This window comes from Neomonachus schauinslandi, chromosome 9, assembly GCF_002201575.2.
Source record: "Neomonachus schauinslandi chromosome 9, ASM220157v2, whole genome shotgun sequence".
Taxonomy (NCBI): Eukaryota; Metazoa; Chordata; class Mammalia; order Carnivora; family Phocidae; genus Neomonachus; species Neomonachus schauinslandi.
Genome location: NC_058411.1, coordinates 142,164,102 through 142,188,751, shown reverse-complemented (window position 1 = coordinate 142,188,751; position 24,650 = coordinate 142,164,102). Strand labels below are relative to the sequence as shown.

Here is a 24,650-nt window from a genome sequence, read left to right as displayed (position 1 = left end):
TGGTCTTTGATACAAAGGTTTAGCATTTTAGTTCATTCCAAACCTATGGATAGATTTGATACAATTTCGATAATTGTCCCAATGAGATTTCTTTTAAGTGAAAGTTAATTCTGAAATTCATATGGGCCAATAAATATAAAAATAGCCAACAAAATCCTGGTAAAGGTACTGAGGAGTAATTGCCATACCAGACATGAAAATATGTATGTTAAAGCCTGAATAATTAAAATGTGATAAATTGAACTTAAAAATCAAATTATTGAACAAAAAGACCTAAAAGAGACCCAGGTCTCTTTAGAAATGTGCTGTTTGATGAAGGAGCATTTTCAGTCAGTGGGAAAAGGAAAAAATGAGTCAGTACATAGTTTGAGGACAACTGACGAATCGTTTGGAAAAACATGAAGTCAAACATATCAAAAATAAATTTCATTATTAAAGATAAATATGAAACTTTAAAAGTACTCTATGAAAATATGGGTGAATATTTCCCATAACTGTAGGGTAGAGGTCATTTCAGAGAATGAACCCCAAAGGCAGAAACCACAGAGTAAAATCTAACAGCTTTGATTGTCTGTACTTTAATAATATTCTATGTAAAAACAGAGAAAATACTTTATAGAAAACACACTTTAAAAGAAACTTGCATGGGGCCCATATATTCTTACTATATAAGGAGAGTTTCAAAATCTGTGAAGGAAAAAAACCGCAAACAGATCTTTTGTACAGCAAAAGCCTGCCCAGGCTGTCCATAAAAGAACAAATGGAAAATAAATCTATATCAAATGAAATAAAAGAAAGGCAAATATAACCAATAGTAAAGTACCATTTATGTTCTTTAAGCCAGCAATTTCACTTCTAAGAATTTTATACTAAAGAAGTCCTCTTTATGCTCAGAGACTTTTCTAGAAGGGTGTGTATGGTTGCATTACTTAGGTGAGCAACAAGTTGGGGGCACCACACAGTGAAGAACCATAGAAATGGGGTCGGATGAATCACGGTGCATCCATATGAAGGAAACATGAAAAACATGTTCTAACACATTGACAGATTTTCCCAGTAAGTTCTAAAGTTTCCAAATCAGGTTACAAAACAATATAAGGGGGAAAAAAAAAAGACATCTTATTAGACACATACACACACAGCAAAGAGCATAAAGAGTATTAACATAATTAATGTTAATTTGAACATTTATCTTTAATTTTTCTAGTTTCTACACTTGCTCCAGAAAACCTGGACAACTGTTTACTAAAATGTCACCTTTGATATATTTTTTTTTGGTGGGACTTTTGAATGGCTCCTTACTCACTTCAATGCCACCTCTTTTTTTTTTTAATCATTTTTTTTAAAGATTTTATTTATTTATTTGACAGAGACACAGTGAGAGCAGGAACACAAGCAGGGGGAGTGGGAGAGGGAGAAGCAGGCTTCCCACTGAGCAAGGAGCCCGACGCGGGGCTCGATCCCAGGACCCTGGGACCATGACCTGAGCCGAAGGCAGACGCTTAATGACTGAGCCACCCAGGCACCCCTTTTTTTAATTATTTTTTTTATACCAGCTTTGTTGAGATATAATGCACATATCATCAAATCTTCAGTAAATCCGAACTTCCTTAAAGGACTGGGTTCTTTACGTGCCTACGTCACCCATTTAGAGTGTATAGTTATTTGGATTTTGGTGCATTCAGATAATTTTGCAACTGTCACCATAATTAATTTTAGGGTATTTCTGTCACCACAATAAGAAACTCCATACACAAGGACAGCTAGTCCCATTCCCCCCGAGGCCTTGGCACCCGCTTTCTTTATCTACAGACGTGCCTAGTCTGGATGTTTCTTCTAGACTCATGGGGTGTGTGATCTTTTGTGTCTGCCTTCTTTCCCTCAGCCCGATGCTGTCGAGGTTCATCCACACTGTAGCGCGAGTCAGCACTTGCTGTTTGTGGCTGGAGACTATTCCAATGTATGGAGTTGCCCCATTTTTTTAATCCACTGATCAGTTAATAGACATTAGGGTTGTTTCCGCTTTGGGGGGCTATTGGGAATAGTGCTGCCGTGAGCGTTCATGCACAGGTTTTTTGTGGGCGGGTGTTTTATTTCTCTTGGACGTACAGCTTGGAGTGGAACGGCTGGGTCATATGGTGCCCTGGTGGTTAACCTCGTGACAGAGTGGCCAGACTGTTTTCCAGAGCCCTGGCACCATTTTACATTCCTGCCAGTGGTGTACAGGGCTTCAGTTTCTCCACGTCTTTACCAACACTTGTTCTTGCATTTTTCTCTATTGGAGTCATCGTAATAGGTGTGAGGTGGTATCTCACTGTGGTTTTGGTTTGCATTTCCCAGTGATTCATGATGTTGAGCATCTTTCCATGTGCTTATTAGTCATCTGTGTATCTTCTTTGGAGTAACGTTCAGATCCTTTGCTCATTTTTACTTGGAATATCTGTCCTTTTATTGCTGGGAACTAAGTCAAAACCATGTTTAGGGATCATGTATTACTTGAGAATATTGTACAAGGAACACTTGGAAATCAAATATCCGGATGATAACCTGAAGATTGCTCAGTACTGCCTCAGAATGAAGTGTGATCCTCAGTCTTTCCTTCTGCCGATGCCCACACCCGGTCCTGCCTCCCCGCCTGCCTCCCTGCACTCAACCTCAGCTGCCTCCCACAGGTTCACCTGCTCTTAGATCCGGGCGGTGGCCCAAGGGGGCTGTGTCAAGGCCATCTGGACAAACATGTGGCCCTCTGGCCTCATCACCATCCCTTCCCTGGGGAAGCTGAGCCCAGTGCCCTGAGAGAACCTTCAGACCTAAAGAACCCAGTCCTTTAAGGAAGTTTGGGTTTACTGAAGATTTTCTGGAAATTTCACACATGCACACTCGGATCTTATTCACAAAATGACTTGCCCACATTAAGGCCAAAACTACAGATATAGCAAGTTGCAACTTTTCCACTTCATTTCTGCAAAGCAAGGAATTATTTTAACATTACTTGGTACTTTACTTGGTTGACATCAAGCCTCTTCTGTAAGCTATAGTAAGCCTGTTTGTATGCATCCCTGACTGGTGTCTTGGGGCCCCCTCCAGCCTCCTCCTCTGTGCTTCTAGGCTGGCGCCCCCTTCTGATTGGAACTCATTTCATTTCTTTGATTGGCATAAAACCAACGGCATTTTAGGGGCACCTGGGGGGCTCAGTTGGTTAAGCGTCTGCCTTTGGCTCAGGTCATGATCTCGGGGTCTGGCTAGGTGGGGAGTCTGCTTCTCCCTCTCCCTCTGCCCTTGCCCCCCCACCCCCATTCACTCTCTCTCCCTCAAATAAATAAATCTTAAAAAAAAAGAGCCAGCATTTTATTCTCACAGGCTCTGTGGGTTAGGGACTTAGGGTGTAGTAAGGACAGCTTCTCTCCGTTCCACAGTGTGTGGGGCCACCTGTCTAGATGTCACACAGTGTCACTTCCCCTATATTTTATTGATGAAAGTAGTCATGAGGGAATCTAACTTCAACCCTTGATGGAAGGTATATAAAAGAAATAGTGGCTGTTTTTTTTAATCTGCAAAAGTTACCCATCAACACTTGTTAGGTGAAGAATGAATTCACAAACAAATTGTGACATCTCTAGTAGATGGGGTCGTATATTAGCCAATGAGAACCTAAGCTTGCAGAATCCCTCTGAACAGTTGGACTGAGGAGAACCTACCACCCTTCATGCCGGCTACATCAGAGAGTTCTTCACACAGTCCCCTCTGCTCCCCGCTCTGGCCTGTGGCATTGCATCTTGATCCCTAAGTATGGCAGACACACATTGGTGCCCACTGCCTTCTTTGCCCACAAACTCACTATTACCAGCAACTGGGGAATGAGGGCAGAGAAGTGGGGAGGAGGCGGATACCCAGGCCCTGGGCTGGGTGCTTCACGCCCATCATCTCCTTCAGCCCTCACAACATGCCCACGAGGTGGGATTTTTATGTCCACTTCATGTGTAGGGAACCAAGGGTCAGAGGGTTAGGTCACTCCAACAGACACCTGGGGCACCCAGCCCTGGTCTCAGCCCCGGCTGCAGCAGACCGTTCCACGGGAGCTCAGACTCCCCTCTGGCTGACAGCATTCCCCCATCAAGATGTGGCACCTTTCTACTTTCTGCACCAAGGACTTCCCTGAAAGGGATCACGTTTGGCCCAGTTGTGAGCAGAGCCCAGAGTATGGTGGCTGTAACCCTCATCTTGGCTTTTCTTCCCCTTCGTCTCAGTCTCCTCACTTCCTCACTCTCTCTCCCTGGCTTCCCTCCACCCTGAGGGAAACCATCCACCCCGAGGTCCTGGTTTCAGGCTCTGATTTGGGACAGACCTAAACCAACATACTCTCTTGGCCAGTTCACAGGAAAAACTAGGATTTGGACTGATGAGGCCATAAAACCTGAAGGATGGCATGCGACAAGTGGCCCCTAGAGCCTTTACACTGACAGCCGAAACCAGTGGAAAAAGATGGGGGTGGGGGAGAGCAGGGGTTAACGGGCGCATGGGACAATCCCCTACAGTCACTGTCTTCCTGCTGCCCTCTCTTAAATGATTCTCTTCATCAAGGCATGCCTGAACAGTCAGTGAATGAGGACATGAATCCTTGCATTAAATCTTCTAACACTAACTTCCTTCTGAAGTCATTTTTGGAACTTTGATCCTTGACAGTAGATGCTCTCTACCAGCCCTGACCCCATGGCGTGGAGCAGCTTCTCCCGGGCTGGGTGTTGAGGTGTCACATGGATTGGATTTAACACCGGCTAAGATGGAGGTCCGCCCCGGCTCCGTGACCTTTGCTTCTGGGCTAGGTACTATCAATGGCACATACGGTACTAGAAGACTTTCCATTAAGTGAAACCCAAGAATAGGGATCTTGCCCCCAAGAGGATTTAAAAACCATCATAAGATCCAACAAGCCTGAACATAGAGCTTTATATTTAAAATGTATTTCTTCTAAGCAGCCTATAGTTGGATCTTGAAAGATATTTTGCTTGGTCTAGATTTCTAAGTAGAGGGGTTTTTTTGGTGTCTCGATATTTTAAAATACATCTTCTCACTTGCATTATTTCTGACAAGAAATCAGCTGTCGTGTGCATCATTGTTTCCCTATATGTCATCGTGTCTTTTCCCCCTTTGGATGCTTTGAAGATTTTATCACTGCTTTTGAACAATTTATGATGTGCTCTGGTGTAATTGCCATGGTTCCTGTGCTTGGGGTTCGTTAGGCTTCTTGTGTCCGTAGATTCATAGTTTGTATCAAAGTTGAAAAATTTCCAGCTATTAGTGCTTCAAATATCTTTGTGTCTGCCTTCTCTCTCTTCTCTTTGGAGACCCCAGTTGCACACACACCAGGGCACTTGAGGTTTCCATAGCTCATGTACCAATGAGCATTTCACTTAAAAATTCTTCTTGTTTTTCACTTGGCATCATTTCCATTGCTATGTTTGCAAGCACACTAATCTTTATTCTGCCACGTTGCATATGCCATCCATGCATCCCGTGCACTTTTCATCTCACGCAGTGTCGTCTCCACCTCTAGGAATTTGATTTGGGTCTTTTATATATCTACCTTGGCTCTACTTAGCCGTTGGAACTATGGAATACCATTATAAAACCAGTTTCAATGTGTTGGCTAATTCCAAGATCCGTGTCACTTCTGCATAGTTCTGCCTGGTTGATTTTGTTTCTTATTATGGGTTATATTCTCCTGCTTCATTACATGCCTGGTAATTTTTTTATCTGGTGGTAGACATTGTGACATTTCAGTTGCTGGCTTGGAAACTCTGAAGGCAGGAAGCTGGGGCGATCGTAGGGCTTATTTGTTGCCCATCTCAGAGAATGCTGTTGTTCATCGCCTCATATACACGGTCTTGAAAACCACTATTTCTTATACCTCTTTGTCTCTGGTTGTTTGGGGCAGGAAGGTAAATTGGCTGGAAGCATAACTGCCATTGTGATTATTTTTTAAATGCTTGGCCAAGGGCACCCTTCTTATGGAGAGCTGTCAGCGTGACTCAGACCTTACTTCCCAAATGCACGGCCTTCAGTTCCAGGGAGCCACCTTCTGTTGTGTCCAGGATAGATGAAATGGGGTCATGGCAGAGGTCATACCTGGCGCACTGTGGGAAATAGCCTCCAGGGGATGCAGACAGTCTGAAGCATATTCAGAAAAGTGACACGGAGAAAGGGAGACTTAGACCATTTTCGAAGGAACACCAGTTAAATTGACACAAGGATGTCAGGCCACGAAAGAAATAGACTCAGGAAAATAATGTGCCCTTTATTTGTCTAAAGGGCAAGTGCAAAGGCAGGCCTAGGACCCGTAGATGAAATGTTAAAAGAGATGGATGGTCATATGGGGATGTGGTGACCATCCCATCACTAGAGAAGTTCCTGCTTCATGCTCCTTATCGTGGGAGCTTGGCTTCCTGTGTGCCCTTGGCTATGGGGGCTTCAGTAGCATGTCTGCGTTCCACAGAAGGAGGAGCTTTCCTGAGAGCCTCACTCGGGGACTTCTGCTCACACCCCACAGGCAGAGCTGTGTCCCTCTAACTGGGTGGACACAACGTCACTCCCAACAAATCAGGGTTCCGTCATCATGGAAGAGGGAGAGGATGCACATCAGGCAGGTCACCAGCTGTGTTCTCTGCAGGAGAGGAGACAGAGGAACAGGTTTTGGCAGGAAGATTTGGGCAGTGTTGAGTTTGAAGGGCCTGAGACAGAGGCAGATCTTGTTCGGAGGCACGTGGAGTCAGGATCTGGAACTGCAGAGGCAAATCTAGATGGGGGGCAATCTTGGGTCTTGTTGATGTGTAGTGAGAAGTAGAGGCAGCAGGGAAAGGATCAATAGACAAGGCTGGGAGGACCAAACTCAGGCATGACAGCATGGGCGGTGGTGGCTCCTAAGGCTGGTCTGTGGACCCTGGCGCTCCGAGATGCTCTCAGGGGTACGCAGCACTTAAACTGCTTTCATCCCGGCACTAAGGTGTTATGCACCCTTTCCACTTACTGCTGGTGCCTAAGCATCGGGGGGGAAAACCTGCTGGAGCCTCAGCATGCGTTAGGGCTATGGCACCAAACTGCCCTCGTGGTCATTGGATTCTTTATCACCACACACTTGCAGCAAAAAATAATTTCAGAATTTCAAAATGCTGGTTTCACTTAAGTATGCCCTTGATGAAGCTGTAAAAAGTACCAATTTGAATGAACCCCGAAATGGGAAGTGTGCGTAAAGTGACTTCCGCTGCATACCAGAGCATGGTGGTTGTGTCAAGGAAAAGCACATGCACAGTTGATTGAGTTGTGAGCTAAACTAGTTGCTTCTTTTATGAAACACCATTTCTTACTTGAAAGGATGACGAACAAGCCAACTATGGTTATTTGAACTTGTGCGTTTGGCAAAGATATTTTCACAAAAAGTTAAGATGAACCTGTCACATCAAGGAAAATAATTGACAGTATTTGCTGTCAGTGATAAAATTAAAGCTTTCTAGTGAAAATCCGAATTTTAGAAAACTTGTATCCACCACCATGGTCTTGACCAATACTTAGAACTGTTTCTGATGAAATGCATGGTGATATGAGCAAGTGTGATTTTAAAAATATTTATTGTAATGTGTCGGCATTTAGATCCATATAATATGATGAACCAGTATTTTCCTAGTGACCAATACATCGTGTTCAAACTCCTGTGTTAGTAAAGGATCCAATCCAAGTGTTAGACCAATCTATTTTAATGTAGCAGAATATTGAAAAATTGACTGATACAGTTTTGGATTTCACATTGCAATTAACCTTTAAGAAACAATCCCTTGTCAAGGCTTAGGAAAACATCAAAGAAGAATATCCACAATTATCTGGAGAAACTTCTTCCTCCCCCAGCTTCCTGTCTATGTGAGGACACATTTTCTTCATATACCACAGGTAACACGATCCATTGTAATAGACTGTATGCACAGCAGGTGTAAGAATCCAGCTGTCTCCTATGAAACAAGGCATTAAATCGATCTGCAAAAATGCCAAACAGTGATTCAGTAATAATTTCTCTTTCGAAAAGGTAACTTATTTGTAATGGAAAAACCCTTGAGACATTTCCAGTAAGATGAGAACCAAGGCAAGAATGCCCACTCTCTGCCACTCTTCAACATTGTAAGAGATACTAGCCATCCCATTAGAGAAATCAGAGGCAAACACGTGTACAAAAGAAGGAAACTACTTCTTTTCAGTTAAGGCTAGCACACCTGCAGAAGCCCAGTGGGCCGGTAATAAAACTAACTGAAATAGTAAAATAATTTGGTGAAATAGAACAACACAATATTAACATACAAAACCCAATAGTACTCCTATACATAAACAATAAACAGAAAGTATAATGGCAGAGGAAACCCCATTGACTATAGCAACAAAAATGATTAAAGGCTTAGGAATAATTTTAATAAGTATGCAAAATACAAGTATATGTGAGGAAAATTTTTAAACGCTCCTGAAAGGCACAAGAGCAGCCTCAAACAAATGGGAAAACATCCCCTGTTCTTGGGGAAGACAATTTAGCATCATAAAGATGTCAGTTCTCCTGACGTTAATTTATAAATTTAATGCAAGCCAAATAAGAAAACCAGCAAGCCATCTGCTGGAGTTAAATAAGATGATACTGAAGTTAATGTAAAAAAAAATATATATATATATATCTGAGAATAGCTAAGAAAACACTGAAAAACCGTAAGAGAGTAACAGCCCTACAGATACTGAACCCTACCATAAAGCCTCTATAATTAAAATTGCGTAGTATCGATGCTTAATAGACAACTGGCCAGTAGAATAGAAGAGAAAGTCCAGAATTATCTCCAAATACATGTGGGGCTTTAGTATGTGATAAAAGGGGACACCTCGGGTCACTGCACTGTGAACAGAAGTGCCGTGGACAGCCATTCTGTTAAAGATAAATTAGATCTGCATCTCATGCCCGACACGAGAATAGCTTCACGTGGATTAGGGAATGTAAATGTAAAAAGCGAAAGCATGAAAGTGTCAGAGGAAAACACAGGTGAAACCTTGGTGTAGGAAATGGCTTTCTAGGACTCCCTCAAAGAGATTGCTGGTATTTTAATAACAAACGTAATACAAGAGAAGATTGATAAATCCGACTACATAAAAATTATAAAGTTGTTCAATCACCAGAAGCAAAGTCAGAATACAGGAGACCAACTAGGAGAACATATTCACTACAAGGACTCAATATCCCTTAATATGTGACGAGCTCTTGAAAATTGAGGGGCAAAGGACCAAAATCCCAACAGGAAAATGGGGATGAGACAGAACAGACAATTCATTGAAAGACAGGATATAAAAATGGTCCTCGCACACATGAAATAATGTTCAAATCCATAACGAGAGAGAAATGCCAATTTAGACAATACCGGAAAAATTAAACAGTGTGACAGTCTATTCTGCACGAGACAGCAGGGAAATAGGCCTCGCGGACCCTGTTGTTGGGAAAGCAAACCGGTACACCCCTTCTGGAGGGAAATTTGGCAACACTTGACAAAACTACCTATTTTCCTACTTTGCAGCCCGGCAATCCCACTTCTGGGATAGGTGTATCTCTGGGCAGATCTGCAGGTACACTTCCAGTCACTGGAGAATACACAGGCACGACATGAGAAACACCCGAATGCTCATAGGAAGGTGGTTGAATGAGCCCGCGTACACGCGACACCCTGCGAATAGTTAGGGAGCGCGCTCCAGGACGCGCTGTTAAGTGAAATAAGCTAAGCCCCAGAGAGTATGTATGGCACACAGCCCTTCGTAGTAGAAAGGAGAGAAGGTAAGAGAATATACAGATATATGCTCCTTTGTGCAAAAAAAAAGAACACCGCAAGGATAAAGCAGAAACTTCGGGGACTGGTCACCTACGGGGCTGGATGGGACAGTGCAGGTGTGGACAGAGGGACAATGCTCTGGCTCCTAGAACCACAGTTGTGTTTCCTGCCACTCCACGGTCTGCAGCGATGGCCTCCCGCCGTGCTTGTGCGGTTCTGTCCCTGGGAGCCTTTGTGACGTGTTAGGCAGGGTGAAGGGTGCTTGCTTCCCACAACTGTTAGAACCAACTGCAGCTGCTTGAGAACCTTGCACCGTGAGCAGCCCTATGCCAGGCCCCTGCTGCACGGAGCGGAGGACTCTTTCCTGACCAAAGAACACGGGGGATTGTTTAACCAAGTCCTGCCCACCCAGAGCCCTGGTTTTCTTTTCTTTTTTTTTTTAAGGATTTTATTTTTAAGTCATCTCTACACCCAATGTGGGACTCGAACTCACAACCCCGAGATCAAGTGTCGCAGGCCTCACCGACTGAGCCCGCTAGGCGCCCCCGTAGAGCACTGGTTTTCAGTGCTCAGTACCCATCACCTGTTTCTCCTTTCTAGCCCTTGTTTTTGTTTTTTTTTTACTCTTTTTTTTTTTTTAAGATTTTATTTATTATTTGACAGAATGAGAGAGAGAGAGCACATGAGAGGGGGGAGGGTCAGAGGGAGAAGCAGACTCCCCGCCGAGCAGGGAGCCCGATGCGGGACTCGATCCAGGGACTCTGGGATCATGACCTGAGCCGAAGGCAGTCACTCAACCGACTGAGCCACCCAGGCACCCTCCTTTCTAGCCCTTGTAAAGGAAACATTTACATAACCAGAAATGCCCGCTTACACTTCTTAGCTATAAAGATTTCCTAATGTTTTGGCCAAACCTTGCAAAATGAATAATGAGCATTTCTTCTTCCGTGAGTTCCTGTGCCCTGTGCCCAGATGCAGATGCGACGGCCCAGGAAGGTACCAAAGGCGTCAGGCAGGGAGAGGGGAGCGGGACAGGAGCGGGCACCGGTTAACTCACTGGCCACCTTCCAGACCCCGGGTGGTCCACATGGATCTGTATTTTGGATTGCACAGATAAAACCCAGGGCGCTCTTGCCCCTTTGCCACCCACCTTGGGCACTTAGTGGATGACGCTGGCTTTTCTCTTTCCAGGAATGACCATCCCCGAGGAGGACGCTGAGGTGGGACAGGGCAGCAAGTACTGCCTCGTGGCAATCGGAAGACTGCAGGTGAGGCCGGCGCGGCTCTCTGCAGGTGCAGACGGGGCTGCTGAGGCCGGGGCGTGGCTCTGCGGGTTCAGACGGGGCTCATGGGGCCGGGGGTGCGCCTCTCTGGGGGTTCAGACGGGGCTCGTGAGGCCGGGTACAACTCTCTGCGGGTGCAGACGGGGCTCCTGAGGCTGGGGCGTGGCTCTGCGGGTTCAGAGGGGGCTCGTGGGGCCGGGGGTGCGGCTCTCTGCAGGCAGAACCACCTCAGTGTGGATGTCCCCTTTCCAGGTGACCAGCTCTCCCGTGTGTATGGACATGACCGGGATGTCGGTGCCCACGGAGTTCTTATCCCGGCATAACTCTGATGGGATCATCACGTTCGTGGACCCGAGATGCATCAGCGTGATCGGCTACCAGCCCCAGGTAGGTGGTTCTGAGCGCATGGCAGTTGGCTAGAAATTTAACTTTCCTTAAAACGCACTTCTCTCAATTGTTCGAGATCCAGCAGAATGATGGTGTAGGGGACATGGCATAAAAATCCAGATTCCTGCCCGGAGAGAGTCATGTCCTGCCAAAGCAAACATTGGGTTCAGCTGCCCTGCTTAACAGTAACTCTTAGTTTTGGCCCTAGCCCTCCTGTCTGTCTGCCGGTTGCACACAAGTCAGACTTAAATGCTCTGTGAGAATGGGGCTCTCGGATCAGTTAACTTAGATGAACACCAGACAGGACGCCTCCTTCTTGCAAACTTAAAAAAACAATATTAATGCGATAGACTCTGAAACGTCTTGAGAAAAGATGTTCACTTAATTTCGCCTAATCCCTTGTTCTCAAATGTATTTGAAACCTGCGTCTACAGGGGCATATTTTCAGGTCTTTGTTCCAGATCTTTTTTTAAAAAGTCAGCATCATAAGAAACACTAAAAGGCAGGAGAAATTAACCTAGATTAAAATAAACCAAAGAGAGGGGCGCCTGGGTGGCTCTGTTGGTTAAGCATCTGCCTTCGGCTCAGGTCATGATCCCGGGGTCCTGGGATTGAGTCCCACATGGGACTGCTTCTCCCTCTGCCGCTCCCCCTGCTTGTGCTCTCTCTCTCTCTCTGTCAAATAAATAAATAAAATCTTTAAAGAAATAATAATAAGCCAAAGAGAGAAAAACCACAGTATGCAGTGTGAGAGCCTTCGTTGGGTCCTGGAGCTGAAGACAGGTAGCAGGAAAAGACATTTGGGGGATAATCGAGGGAATGTTAATGTGTTTTTTTAGGTGTAATATGGAAATGTTTGGGTTTTGGAGGATGTCATTTTTTTGAGATACACACATCGGAGACAGGTGTCCTACTGTCTGCTACTTCCAGATGATTCAACAAGAGCTTTTTCAATGTGTGTGTGTAGATACGAAGAGATTTCATTTATATATACTTTCATAGTTTTCATTTATTTATATTTACATACATACGAAAGAAGGAAAAATGCAGATGTGACAGTCTAGGTAAAGGATATTCAGGTGTTTATCACATGATCTTTCAGCTTTCCCATAGATTCAAATTTCTTCCAAAATAAAAAGCATTTAAAAAAAGGAAGGCTGGGCGCCTGGGTGGCTCAGTTGGTTAAGCGACTGCCTTCGGCTCAGGTCATGATCCCGGAGTCCTGGGATCGAGTCCCACATCGGGCTCCCGGCTCGGCGGGGAGCCTGCTTCTCCCTCTGACCCTCTCCCCTCTCATGCTGTTTCTCTCTCTCTCTCTCAAATAAATAAATAAAATCTTTAAAAAAAAAAAATTAAAAAAGGAAGGAAGGAAAAGATCTCTGTTCTGAGGAACAAAATCTGGGATACGTTGATGTGGGTATTTCAAGTACATGTATTATTTTAGAACTAGGACACAGTCCAGGGGTGCCCAGCCGGCTCAGAAGAGCACACGGCTCTTGATCTCGGGGTGGTGAGTTCGAGCCCCATGTTGGGGTAGGGACTATTTAAATAAATAAACTTAAAAAAAGAAGAAGACCTAGAAACAGTCCAAATTGAAATATTGGAACCATTCGTATAATTCTACATCTCTAGATTCATGCAAACTTGAGATTCTTGGAAGGAGGGAGGGGGAAAATTAGTCAGTTTCCAAAGTCACCATAACCTTGGCTGGCAGAGTATTTCCAGATCCATTTACCCACCCGCACCTTCCATGAGCATCGAGATGCTTCTTGGCACACAGACGAGACCGCCCTCCTGCTGTCCATGTCAGCTCCTGCGGAGGCCATTGCCGGTTTGGGTTCCGATCCATGAATTCAATTCGATCCTTTGCTGCCTAAGCCACATCCAGTGGGACCCCATTCCTGTCACACGTATGGCTCTTCCTTGCGACGGTGTCTCTGATCCTGGTTGGGTTTTGTCCGGGGCTCGTGCCAGGTGTTTTGAGTGAGAGATAGAGGGGTGAAGGTCGGTACGGTTACCGATCAGTCCCAGCGTCTATCCAGCCACCAGACAGCTTCCATTTCTGCATTTCAGCGATTCCAGTTTTCATCGGCAGGCACGTCTGTCCTCGTGCTATCGTTTGCTTTCTTTTTATGTTTACTGAAGTACGTTCATTACAGTGTGCCTCTCAGCGGCAAGCAAAATAGAATTGCGCTCTGAAGTGACCCAGAGCCCCGGGGGACGAGAATGGGTAGGAGCGCCCCGGAGGAACGCAGGCAGGGTCCAGAAGCCGGCTCCGTCATCGGCCCAGGGGACGTCCTGCGGCCGCTCGCCCCCGAGGATGGGGAGCTAAGGGACGCAGGGTGAAGGGGTACCGGACCACTGCTGTCCGACAGCGATGCATCCATAATGGGAAGCGGCATCGCGGGTTCTCACAGCTTGTCTCTTTCTTCAGGATCTTCTAGGAAAGGACATTTTGGAATTCTGCCACTCCGAGGATCAGAGCCACCTGCGTGAGAGCTTTCAGCAGGTACCGCCAGCGCCCACCGACGGCTGACGTAGAACCGGGGCCCCGGGCAGCAGGCCGGCAGGGTGCGCCAGGCAGGCTGCATAGGGCCACCCGAGGCGTCAGGCAGGGACCCCGCGGCGAGGGGCTCCCAGTCGCGTGGGGAGGGCAGACCCATCAGGAAGCCGCGCCTGTGTCTGGATGAAGGGCAGGTGATGGAGACGTTAATGGTGTGGGGACGAGGCAGGAAGTCTCCCAGGGGAGGGGACCGTTGGGCTGGGATGCGCCTGCCCCCAAGACAGAACATTCCAGACTGATGGCCGGCACCCGGAGATGCAGAATGACGTGGCGTATTAGGGAGTTACGCGTAGCCCCTTGGGCTGGAGTGACACTTACCGCCGGGCAGGGAGGAGGGGGCCCACGGTAGAGGCTGCTGAGGCCACACAGAGGAGTTGAAGTTCTCCCCGCGTCGTTTACGGAGGGCTCCTCTGAGGACCGCAAGCAGAGCAGTGTTTTTGAAAGTTTTGGTAGCGCGGACACGTGGAGAGCAAGTGTGGGAAACCCTTGGAACAGGGGCACAGCGTGGCTGTGGAGGAGGTGAGGGGTGGGGTGCGGAGGGGCGGCCTGAGGGGACCGGTGTGGGCCTGGTGGCGCTCTGGGCGGAGACAGCAAAGGGGAGCCTGGAAGGGAGGCCGCCCGCCGCTGCATCACTGAGCGTCTCCCCCGTCACCCCCGTGAGCTGCCCGGTGCTGAGAACCTGTTGTGTCGTGCTCGGCTGCGGACACCTGTGTGCACACTGCGCGCTTGTCCTGGGCAGGGGGCATCGTCACCATCATGTCACGGGAGAGAGAGGGGAGGGCCTGAGACCCTCCTGGCAGACGACAGGTTCCTCCTCCGAGGCCTCGGGAGCTCGCCGGAGCCCCAGGAAAGAGAGGACCAGACAGTGTTGCAGGACGAGGGCCTTTGAGGTCCGTTCTAGGAGGGGATGATAGTCTCTCGTTCATCTGACGGAACAGGCCCTTGACCTTGAGCTTACAGTGTTTTGGATGAGCCCCTTGACGGCCAGTTCCCCGGACACCCACTGCTCCGTTCCCGCCCCACGTCGGGGCGGCTCTCTGAGCCCCCCGCTCCGCCTCTCCAAGCCCTGCGCCCTCGGGCTCGGTCCTTGCCTGCCTTCTCTCCCGTTCTCCCTGTAGCGTCTCCCTCGGCGACTTTACCCGGGGGGCACAGCATAGACCGTCTCTGGCCCCCCAGTGCCCCCCGCTTGCACAGGCCCGGAGCCGAGCTACGGTCAGCCCTCCTGCTCTGGTCTCGCTGCCCACGTGCGGCCCTCACGTCCGCTACCCCCTGAAGCCGTGTGCAGCTGGCCCCTTCTCCCTCTGCTCCTTCTGCTGACCCCGGCCGGGCCACCCGCTCTCACTTCCAGCAGTGTGGCAGGGTCCTTGCCAGGCTCCCTGCTTAACTCTTGCCCACTCCCTGCCAGTCGGGAGACATGAGTTTGGCTTGGCCACGTCTTAGCTTGAACGTGCCAGTGGCTTCCCAGAGCCCCTGGAATCCGATCCAAGCTCCCTACCTCGGCTGCAAGCCCAGGATGACCCCACGTGTCTTAGCCGCACTCGTTCACGGCACCTGGTCTCATGGGTCTTCTGGTGCCTTGAACACATCATGCTGTTTCCCACCTCAGGGCCTTTGCACATGTTCTCTCCGGACTAGAATGCAGTCCCGTCACTCTTCCCAGGACTGACATCTTCTTGATTAGGTTTTAATTCCTGTCACCTCAGAGATGCAGTCCACAGCCACGCCAGTCAAGAAGGCCCCCCACCCTCCTTCTCAGCCTCTTGTTTTTCCTGCACAACGACTGTTGCAGTTTGTAATTGTTTTGTTTGTCCGCTGAGTTCCCCCTCCTCCACTGAGACATCAGCTCCCTGTGGGCAGGTGGCACGTCTGTGCTTCCACCATCATGCCGACCACCGAGTGAGGAGCTTGCTCGTGGGTGAGCGGCTCTTAATCAAGTGGTCTAAATGGACGGTGACTTCCATTCTGGAAGGACGTGAGCTGAGCATGGTTGAGCATGGCCAGAGTGCATCTTCCATGCCTCACCTTTCCAAATACGTGGAGATTATTCTAGATGTTGGCCTGGGTCAGCTTCCCTTTTCTGGATCTGTAGAAATGAAGCTGTAGCAGCAGTGGGCCTCCCTACACGGTTAGTGACCAGCCAGACCCCTGGTCCCACACGGCCTCAGGTAGTCCTCAGCCCACACCGTCCGTCGTCCGCCCCACTCTTCACGGTGGACACCGGGACGCAGAGAGTTCCGGTCGCCTGCCCCGAGTCCCCCAGCAGGGCGGTAACAGAGTGAGGGCTGGAGGTGCCCCCTTCCAGCACATTCCCCTGTCACCACTCACACAGGCCTCTCCGTCGGACAGCACGCCGAGGCTTTACCCTGCTGACGCCGTCGGAAGCTGGGTGGTTTGGGACAGAAACGGGAGGAATGTAAGCCCAGACCCTGAGTGGCACCAGCTCACGGACTCTCGCCCTGGGTGCGGCCACCTCACGGCAGGCGGGAGATGAAACCAGAGCTGCTCCTGAGAGCCCGCGGCCCCATGGTCACAGAACTCAGCGGGCCGGGGCCGTGCGGCCACGGGGACATCCTGGAGCGCCGGCCTTGGCCCCTCGCATATGTTCTTTGGGCCCCAGCCACTGGGGGGACGAATGTTGATAAAGGGAAGTGGTTTATTTTTGCAGAAGCGCGGAGGGGGCTGTGTCAGCTCAGAGTCAGCCTTGGAACTCTCTGGATTTAAACCAAAGCATCTGAGGGGCCCAGACGTGAGACCCTTAGAGTGCCATCAGGTTCCTGAGGAATTTGGGTTTGGTGGGGTGGCCTGTGCCCGCGCAGGGGCCAGGAAACCCGAGTCTGCTCTTGGCTCCGCTCTTGGACCCTCGCCAGCTTACTGTTTACCCGGCAGCCAGGGAAGAGTGGGACCCAGCGAGACCCAGGCCCGGGGCAGGGCCCCACTGCCCCCTCTGCTCTCCTCTTGCATGCCTTCCGCCATGGAGCCGTGTTCACGAAGCAAGGGGCAGGCCGGCCTGGGTGGTCTCCTGACACCTGAGTTGGGCAGGATGGAGGGACCCTGGTGCGGCCCTGCCCCACCCGTGCCTCTGGCCTCCACCACGGCCCAGGTTTCCACACACAGAGCACATGCCTCCTGCCAGGGAGCTTCACTCGCCAACGATGTACCCACCTACCCGCCTTCCAGGGAGTTCCTAGCCCCGCCTCCCTCAGGAGCCCTCTCTGGACCCCATGGCGTCCTGGTGGCCCCCTGCCTCTTGATTGTGTGGTTCTGGGCGGGGACTCGGCCTGCTCTCTCTTCCTCCTCGGTCGAAGGAGTTCATGGAGACAGTGGGCCGTGGGGTCAGGAGATCCAGGACCCCATCCTGCCTCGGGCACGGCTTAGCGGGAGGCCTCCGTGGCATATTTAACTCCTTTGGGGCCCACATTCCAGATGCACACAATGTTGTCGGGAGGCCCACACGAGGTGACTTGTGTCGCACACTTAGCCGGGCCCCGGGCCCTGGGGAGGGTGCGTGGCTGCCACAGAGCCTCCCACGGGACCCTCAGAATGCCGACCTCGGGCACGTCGCCTTGACCCCTGGCCCTGTGGGGAAAGAGCAAGCTTCCTTGCTGGGACCGCACACCTGCCAACAGGCCACAGCCCTAGCCTCCTGGCCTTGCCTCACCCAGTGCGTAGGTCCTCCTGGGCGTGGTCCGGCTTCTTTTCACTCAGGCTCTCCCACCAGGGAGTCCAACTGCCTCAGGTTTCATTCCGTCTGGTTCCCCAGGGGTGGTGCAGAAAGAGGGTGGGCGCCCAGGCTGCATCAGCCCAGCTCATGGGACGACAGACCCGTCGAGGAACTTCAGAAAATGTGCTCCAGGTGCCTGCTCCGTGCCAAGCTTGGGGCTGGGGGGCGGGGGGGGATAGGACTCAGGTGACCAAGAGGTCCCTCCCCATCCCTGTCCCCCCAGGCTGTCCACAGACATCCAGCCAGAAATAAACTACAAGTGAGGGAGTTAAGGAGGAGGGACCGGGCCCTCCCTGACCCTGGGGCCAGGTCCGTGTTCTTATCTCTGATCATACTCTGGGCTCATGGTCAAGACAGCCGGCTGCCCTGGGCCCAGAGCCTTCTCTGTCCTGATCAGCCCCAGGATCTGGGGTACACAGGCCTGTGGAGAGGACAGCCCCATCTGTCTTGTTTTGTCCCGGGGGTATATTCTCACCCAAGCCTAGGCCCACCCACTGCCCATTCTTAGCCTCTCCTGTTTCCGCTGCAGCCACGAGAGCTGCTGGCCGAGTGTGCCTTCTGCACCAGTGTGTGCACACCCACGGCTCCGCGTCTGCCTGTGCACGGATTGTGTGTGTCCACAGGGAGCACGAGAGCAGGCAAAACACACTTGTGGTTCGGAAGTAAGACGTTGGTTCCTTCTCAGCTTTTCCAGCAGAGCTGTCTGATCTTGGGCAGCTTGTTTCATTTCTCTCTAAGACTCGGTATTAATCCTGTATAAATGGTAAAACCCACCTTCACCAAGCCCCCGTGAGGATGTACATCGGGAAGTCGTTCGGAAACCATGCTGTGGCGTGAACGGGACAGCAGATGCTTGCACACACAGATGACGCATACGGATTTATTCTTTCCTTACACCTCCTCCCAGAGAGTGCTTGATCCAATTAACAGTGGTAAAAGGGGGTTAAGGATATTTTAGCGTGCGGTGTAAAGAACAAATCCAGCGCTGGACTGTAACTAGTCACCCAGGACCCAGCAGCCCAGCCGGACAGGGAAGCACTGGGCGTATAGAGCGACATGACCCCATTTGAAAAAGCTGAGGGGTCCCGCTATAAAACGTTCTAGAGGGTGGGCAGAGTGCGGGGCCTGCTCCGAAGAGGGAGAAGCCCCCCAGCCCAGCCGCGCTCCCTCGCCGTCTCTGCCGCGTGCCCCGCTCTGAGCCGCCTGGTGCCTCTCCCGCCTCCCGCTGACCCCCTTCCTTGCGCGACTGTCTCCTCAGGTGGTAAAGCTGAAGGGCCAGGTGCTGTCAGTCATGTATCGGTTGCGCACCAAGAACCGCGAGTGGATGCTGATCCGCACCAGCAGCTTCACGTTCCAGAACCCCTACTCGGACGAGATTGAGTACGTCATCTGCACCAACACCAACGTCAAGTACGTGCTCCCCACGCCCCGCCCCTTCCCCCGCCGCCAGGTCTGGGTGCCTCTCCTGAGTCCTGGGCTGGAGCCCTTTCTCCCCGTGGGCTCCGGCTGGCGGTCCCTGTGGGGCGGGAGGAGCAGGCCCCAGGGGTGAGGGGGTGAGGGGGGCTGTGGGCCGCATCACTGCTTCCCCGCCTCCCCCGCCCTGCTCCCGTCCCCCCTCCCTCCTGTAAGAACCCCCAGGCTGAGGGAATGCCCCCGCCCCCTGCCTCCATGCAGGTGTCCTGCTCCCCGGGCCTCGCTGTGCCCCCAGCACGCAGAGCCCAGCAGGGGTGAGCCGGGTGCCCTGCGGCTGCCCTGCGGCTGCCCGGCATGCTGGCTGCTAGGGCCTGATTTCTTGGCCCTTCTGAAGCAGGGCCGGGGAGTGAGACTGGGGCTGCGGCAGCTCCGGGGCCTGGGGCCGGCACTGTGGGGACACGCGGTTCCCCTGCTGCAGGCCCTGCGGTCCCAGAGTCACCACGGCTTCACCCCGTGTCCACGCATGTTAGCACATGGCCCTGGCTCCGGGCTTGACTCCCACTTCCCGTGACCTTGAGTTGTGTGTTGTTTGTCAGCGCTCACTGCCCCATCTGGGCAAAGGGGTGATAACACCTGTGCTGTGGGGATTGGGCTCAGGCTCCCAGCGACAGGCATGTCACGCCTCCTCCCTGGATTTATTCTCGAGGAAATGCAAGGCCAGAGAAGCAGTGGGAACAAAGGCAAAATGATGCCCAAGCGTGTGGGGGGGGCCGGTGTCGGGGGCCCCGCGGAGCCGTCCCTGTGTACCCACGCTGGTCGGTGGTACCGCCGTCCTGCATTCTCCCGGGCCCAGCTCTGAGTGGGTGTCACCCCTGCCACCTCCCCTCCTGTCTGACAGCTGCCCCGGCCATGGCACCCCAGGCAGTGACCTGCCGGCTTGCTCGGGGCCCTGGCCCCCCGTGTCTCCCAGCTCCCTGGATTGGGGCATGCCCCCGGGGCCCCCCCGCGGTCGCCTCCTTTCTGGGCAGTCCCACCCTGTGTCTCAGTCTCAGCCCTGCTCCTGGCCCACAAGGCACAGAGCTGGACCGTCCGGTCCACTCGTGCGAGGCCGCTCGGGGCGGCTGACCTGGGTTTTGATGCTGGCCCCCACTGGACGAGTCACTGTGTTGTCCAGGGTTCAGTTGCCTCATTTGTAAAGTGGGGAGAACAACCTTGTGCCTCAGGTTCTGCGCATAAACGGTGCGTGTGAAGCAGCGTTGGGGGACGGCGGGCCCGGAGCCGGCGCTGGCGGTGGGGCCTGCGCAGCTGACCGAGACCATGTGGGTGCGCAGAGTCCCCCTGGCCACCGTGTCCCCGTCTGCCCCTTGCAGGCTGCCCGCCACCTGCTTTGGGCTCCGGAGGTGCACCACCCCGCTTGCTTCCTCAAGCTCCAGGCGGATCGTCCTGCCTCCTGTTGGTGGGACTGAGCGTCCCCGGGGCTGACCAGGCCCTCCCAGCACATCCTCCGTTTCCCGAGGGCCACGCTCCTTGTCCAGGCCCTGCCGCGGGATCCTCCCGAGACCCTGGCATAGTCACCGGCTTCCTGAACGGGGAAGACCCCGGTCTCCGTGGCCCTCTGGAGCTTTCTCTGGCAGCCCTCTGTCGGGGCCCGCCTGCCGTCCGTCTCCTCGTCACCCCTCACAGCCTGGCCTTGGCCCCCAACTCCGCTAACTCGCTTTCCCAGCAGCTGTAGGGACTGGGCAGCCCATCATCACTGGTCATCGCCCCAAACTGCGTGACCACCTCCTTTCCCTCTGCTTCTTCTCCCTTGGCCTGCCCAGCACTCCGGCTCTTCTAGTTCCACCTTCCAGCCATGACGTTCCTGGTTGTAGGAAGAGCAGGAGCGCATAGGAGTCAGAGACCCAGGCGTGCAGAAACAACACGGCTTTATTCTCTCCCGTGTCTGAGACGGTCTCGTGGCTACGTGGTAAACTCGGTTACTTCCCCGGCTTCCGCCGGCCTGGGCAGGAGGAGGCTCCTCACTCGGGGAGCGGGGAGGCAACCGCAGTCCCAGGCCCGTCTCCCTCCCCGGGTCTGCGAGGCTGATCATGCGCTCGTGGCCCGGGGCGGGGCAGCTGGACGGGCAGGGGGAGGACGGCAGGCCATCTTGGTTTGCTCAGCGTCGGCTCACGCTGCAGCTTGGGCCTCCTGTCCTGGTCCCCCTGCAGCCACACCAGCCGGCACCGCTGGGAGTCATGCAGATGGGCAAGCCTGCCAGGCATTCAGGGCCCTGGACGCTGTTCTAGAACCTTCTGATGCCCACATACTGGCTGGGATCAGTGAGAGCCGTCATGTCTTTGATGCAGCCCCCCTCGCCCATCCGCCCTGCTGCCTCACGCCCCCCTCCCACACCTGACCTGCACACGGCCAGGGCCGTGCTGCCTGGCTTGCGGGGGCTGAGGACTGCCTCTCCAGGCGATGAGAGGAGTCTCGGGGTGTCGTGGGGACAGCCTGCAACCTGCTGTCAGACCCGAGGCTGGCCCGTCCATCAATTGGTTCTGCAGCACGTCCAGGCCACCCCTGCGTGGTTTAGACCCGCTCCCGGTGGGCACCTGGCAGCATCCTCTAGACTCGGGTCAGAGAGCGGGCTGAAGCTCCCTTCCTGGGTTTTTGGCTTTGTTCTACTTTCCACCGTTCCTCACTCACTCCCGTGTTTGTACACGCGTCACTCAAGCGAGTTGGGTGCTGTTGTCGAGACTCAATGCAGCAGGTGCCCACCGAGCGCTGCGGGAGGACACGGGCCTATGGCAGGTTCCAGGACAGGCAGGGCGCCCGCCGCCAGGGAGGGGCCGTGTCCCCGGGGAGCACAAGGAGGCAGAGGGAGGGACAGATGCATGCTGAGAGGACGCAGGAGGCAGAGAATGAACACGTCCGCCCACGGCCTCCGAGACAGCCTCCCGGCAGCTAGCGCCGGTCCGACGCCCAGAAGGACAGGAGGGACCCTCCTCCCAAGGGTGCTCACCGCAGGGGCTTTGCTTTCTTCCTCTGAGGTGGGCAGCCCCGAGCGAACGGGCATGTCCCCGCTTGTGTCTCAGGACGGTTGCTCCCGGCAGCTCTGTGGGGTCAGAGGGGATGAGAACGGCCCCTCAGAGGCCCGCCGGCGGCACGTCCCCTGGTGGAGGTGGCGGGAGATGTTGGCTGCGGGCAGCAGAGGGCAGTGACGGCCAGGATGCGAGCCCTCCAGCCCGTTGCAGGTGCGCAGCGCGGCAGACGCACTACGGGAAGGTCCTTACGTGCTCTGTGCTGGGGCAGGAGTGGCGAGCCGAGCTGCCGTCAGTCAGGAGCGTCCAAAGAAACTTCCGGAGAAACGGAGCGTGAGATGGTTAGCATGTGTGCAAAGCTTCGGAGAGGAAGGCCTCCGTCACCGTGCGCTTGCTCGCGTGACGTCGGCGCAGGGAAGCGGGAGGCAGCGCAGAAAGCACGCTCGGACCTTGCTGCACGACCGTTGTCTGTGCCGTGTCCGGGCTCGGGGCCGGCTCGGTCCTGTGGAGACACGGCATGGGCCGCTTTGAGCACGAGCTGTCCGCGTATCTGTGCGCAGGTGAGCTAGCAGCTGAGCGCTCCCCGTCCCGGCCCCTCCCGGGAGGGATCTGATGCTGTCCCTTGACGTGTCCTGACGGCGCTGTCCGAAGCCACCGTAGGTCTCCACGACCACGGCTGTTTTGTGCTGTGGAGCGCATGCGCTTCGTCAGGCCTCCACCATGCCCGGCCCCGCCAGCACCCTGGCTCGGAGCCAGCCGTCCGTCCCCACGTGCTCGGTGAGAGCCCGGGGGGCTGCAGGGGCCGGGAGCCTGGGAGTGGGCAGTGAGGGCCAGGTGACCTTCCTCATCCCTGCAGAGCTTAGGGTGTGTGGGGGGGCGGTGGGCGACGGCTCCGGTCACGGAGCCCCATCCTGGGACTTGTCCCACGTCCTGCCATCCCAGGCACCTGCTGCAGACCAGGGTCCCACAGCGTCTGTCTGGGAGTCTGCGCCCATCTCCTCCTTCCCTGCGTCTTCCCCAGCGCCCTGCTGAGACCCCCGCCCTGTCTCAGGGGATCCTCCATCCTCTTCCCGGCCAGCCCCCCGCCTTCCGTCCGGCCCCACCGAGCTACCCACGTGGCCCCAGGAGCCACCCCCGCCCCTGCCCCCTGGAGTCAACTGCAGAGCCCTGGACGGGCATCCGGAGTCCTCCCGATGGGCATGCAGACCGCCCTCGGTCAGCAGGGGGGCATTATAAACTTCACTCTGGTCGGCCGAGCTTGGGGAGCCCCAGGTGCCCGGTCGCCGGATCCCGGTTCTCCCGGAGGCACGATCTCTGCTGCCTCCAAGTGCCCCCCTCGTGGCCGGTCACACACACACTCAGGCTGAGTAAGACCCGTGTCCGCAGGGCGCCCGGCAGCGTTGACGGCATCCGCCTGCCTCCTGCCGTCCCCGGTGCAGGGAGGCTGCGCAGACAGGAAGCCCGGGCCTGACGCATCTCATGTCGGGTCATCCGCGCTCGTCCCCAGGGGACTGGGGGGCAGGCGGCGCTTTGCTGCGTCTGGGCCTGGGCCCGCACACGGGCTGTTGGTCAGAGTTGGGAGCAGCCACGTTTCCGCCCTCAGGAATTTGCAAGCACACCGAGGTTTATTTTTATTCCATTGCTGTGAAATGTCCAAGAAAGCTCCTCAGGCCTCTTCCCAGGACGGGCGGCCTGCGAGTCAGCACTTCTTCCATGGGTGCGCAGCTGTGGGCACGGAGACCAAAGTCTGCAGGATGGGGTGGCCGTGTCCGGACCACAGAGGGAGTGCGGTCAGGCCCTGGGGGATCTGCGGCCACGCCGGAGACCCTGTTTCCTACATTCCCCTGGAAGGAGCTTCCTCGGGCCCAGAAGGGGACAGAGCGGAGAGCACGCTCGCACCCGGATGCCTCTGGCCCTTACTGACACTCTCACACCCAGCAGAAGCGTGGGCCCTTCCTCCCTGCAACGCAGGCCCACACTGGGGTGCCCGGCGCACAGCCCCACGCGGGGGTCTTACCCGCTCCCCGACGGTCTGTGCTCCGGCCGGACCCAGGCTGGGCCACAGGCGGGAGCGGCCGGTATTCCCTGGACAAGCAGTGCTGGGCTGAAACTTGGGCTCAGGGAAAGTTTTGGAAGGAAGAGAAGGGCATTCACTGCTCCGATCCCACAAAAACCCCAAAGCACAGGTTTGCTCTCCCGCCTGGTGGTCCACCACACTGTGTGGTCGGGTCGGCTGCTCTGGAATGGGAGATGTGGGCAATGGTCCTTGTTACATCATGGGACCGGGTGCAGGGTCTGTAGCACACAGAAGGGTCTGAATCCCGCATGCGCCCTCCCGGGCACGTCTTTGGGATTCTGAGCCTCGCTTTCTGTGTCTATGAAGCGGGAAGGCTGCAGAGGTAGGATGGTGCAGGCAGGGTCCCACCCCGA

At 53.6% G+C, this 24,650-nt stretch overlaps 1 protein-coding gene across 2 annotated transcripts in view; it reads left to right on the top strand.

Moving 5' to 3' along the window:
- The window catches only part of ARNT2 (aryl hydrocarbon receptor nuclear translocator 2), a 146,957-nt gene that overhangs the window by 97,046 nt on the left and 25,261 nt on the right, over positions 1–24,650 (top strand). For both annotated transcript variants that reach the window (XM_021680694.1, XM_044917843.1), the window contains exons 9-12: positions 11,025–11,101; positions 11,369–11,503; positions 13,938–14,012; positions 19,046–19,197. In XM_021680694.1, coding sequence (XP_021536369.1) covers positions 11,025–11,101; positions 11,369–11,503; positions 13,938–14,012; positions 19,046–19,197 — 439 coding nt within the window. The remainder of the gene's footprint in view (positions 1–11,024; positions 11,102–11,368; positions 11,504–13,937; positions 14,013–19,045; positions 19,198–24,650) is intronic.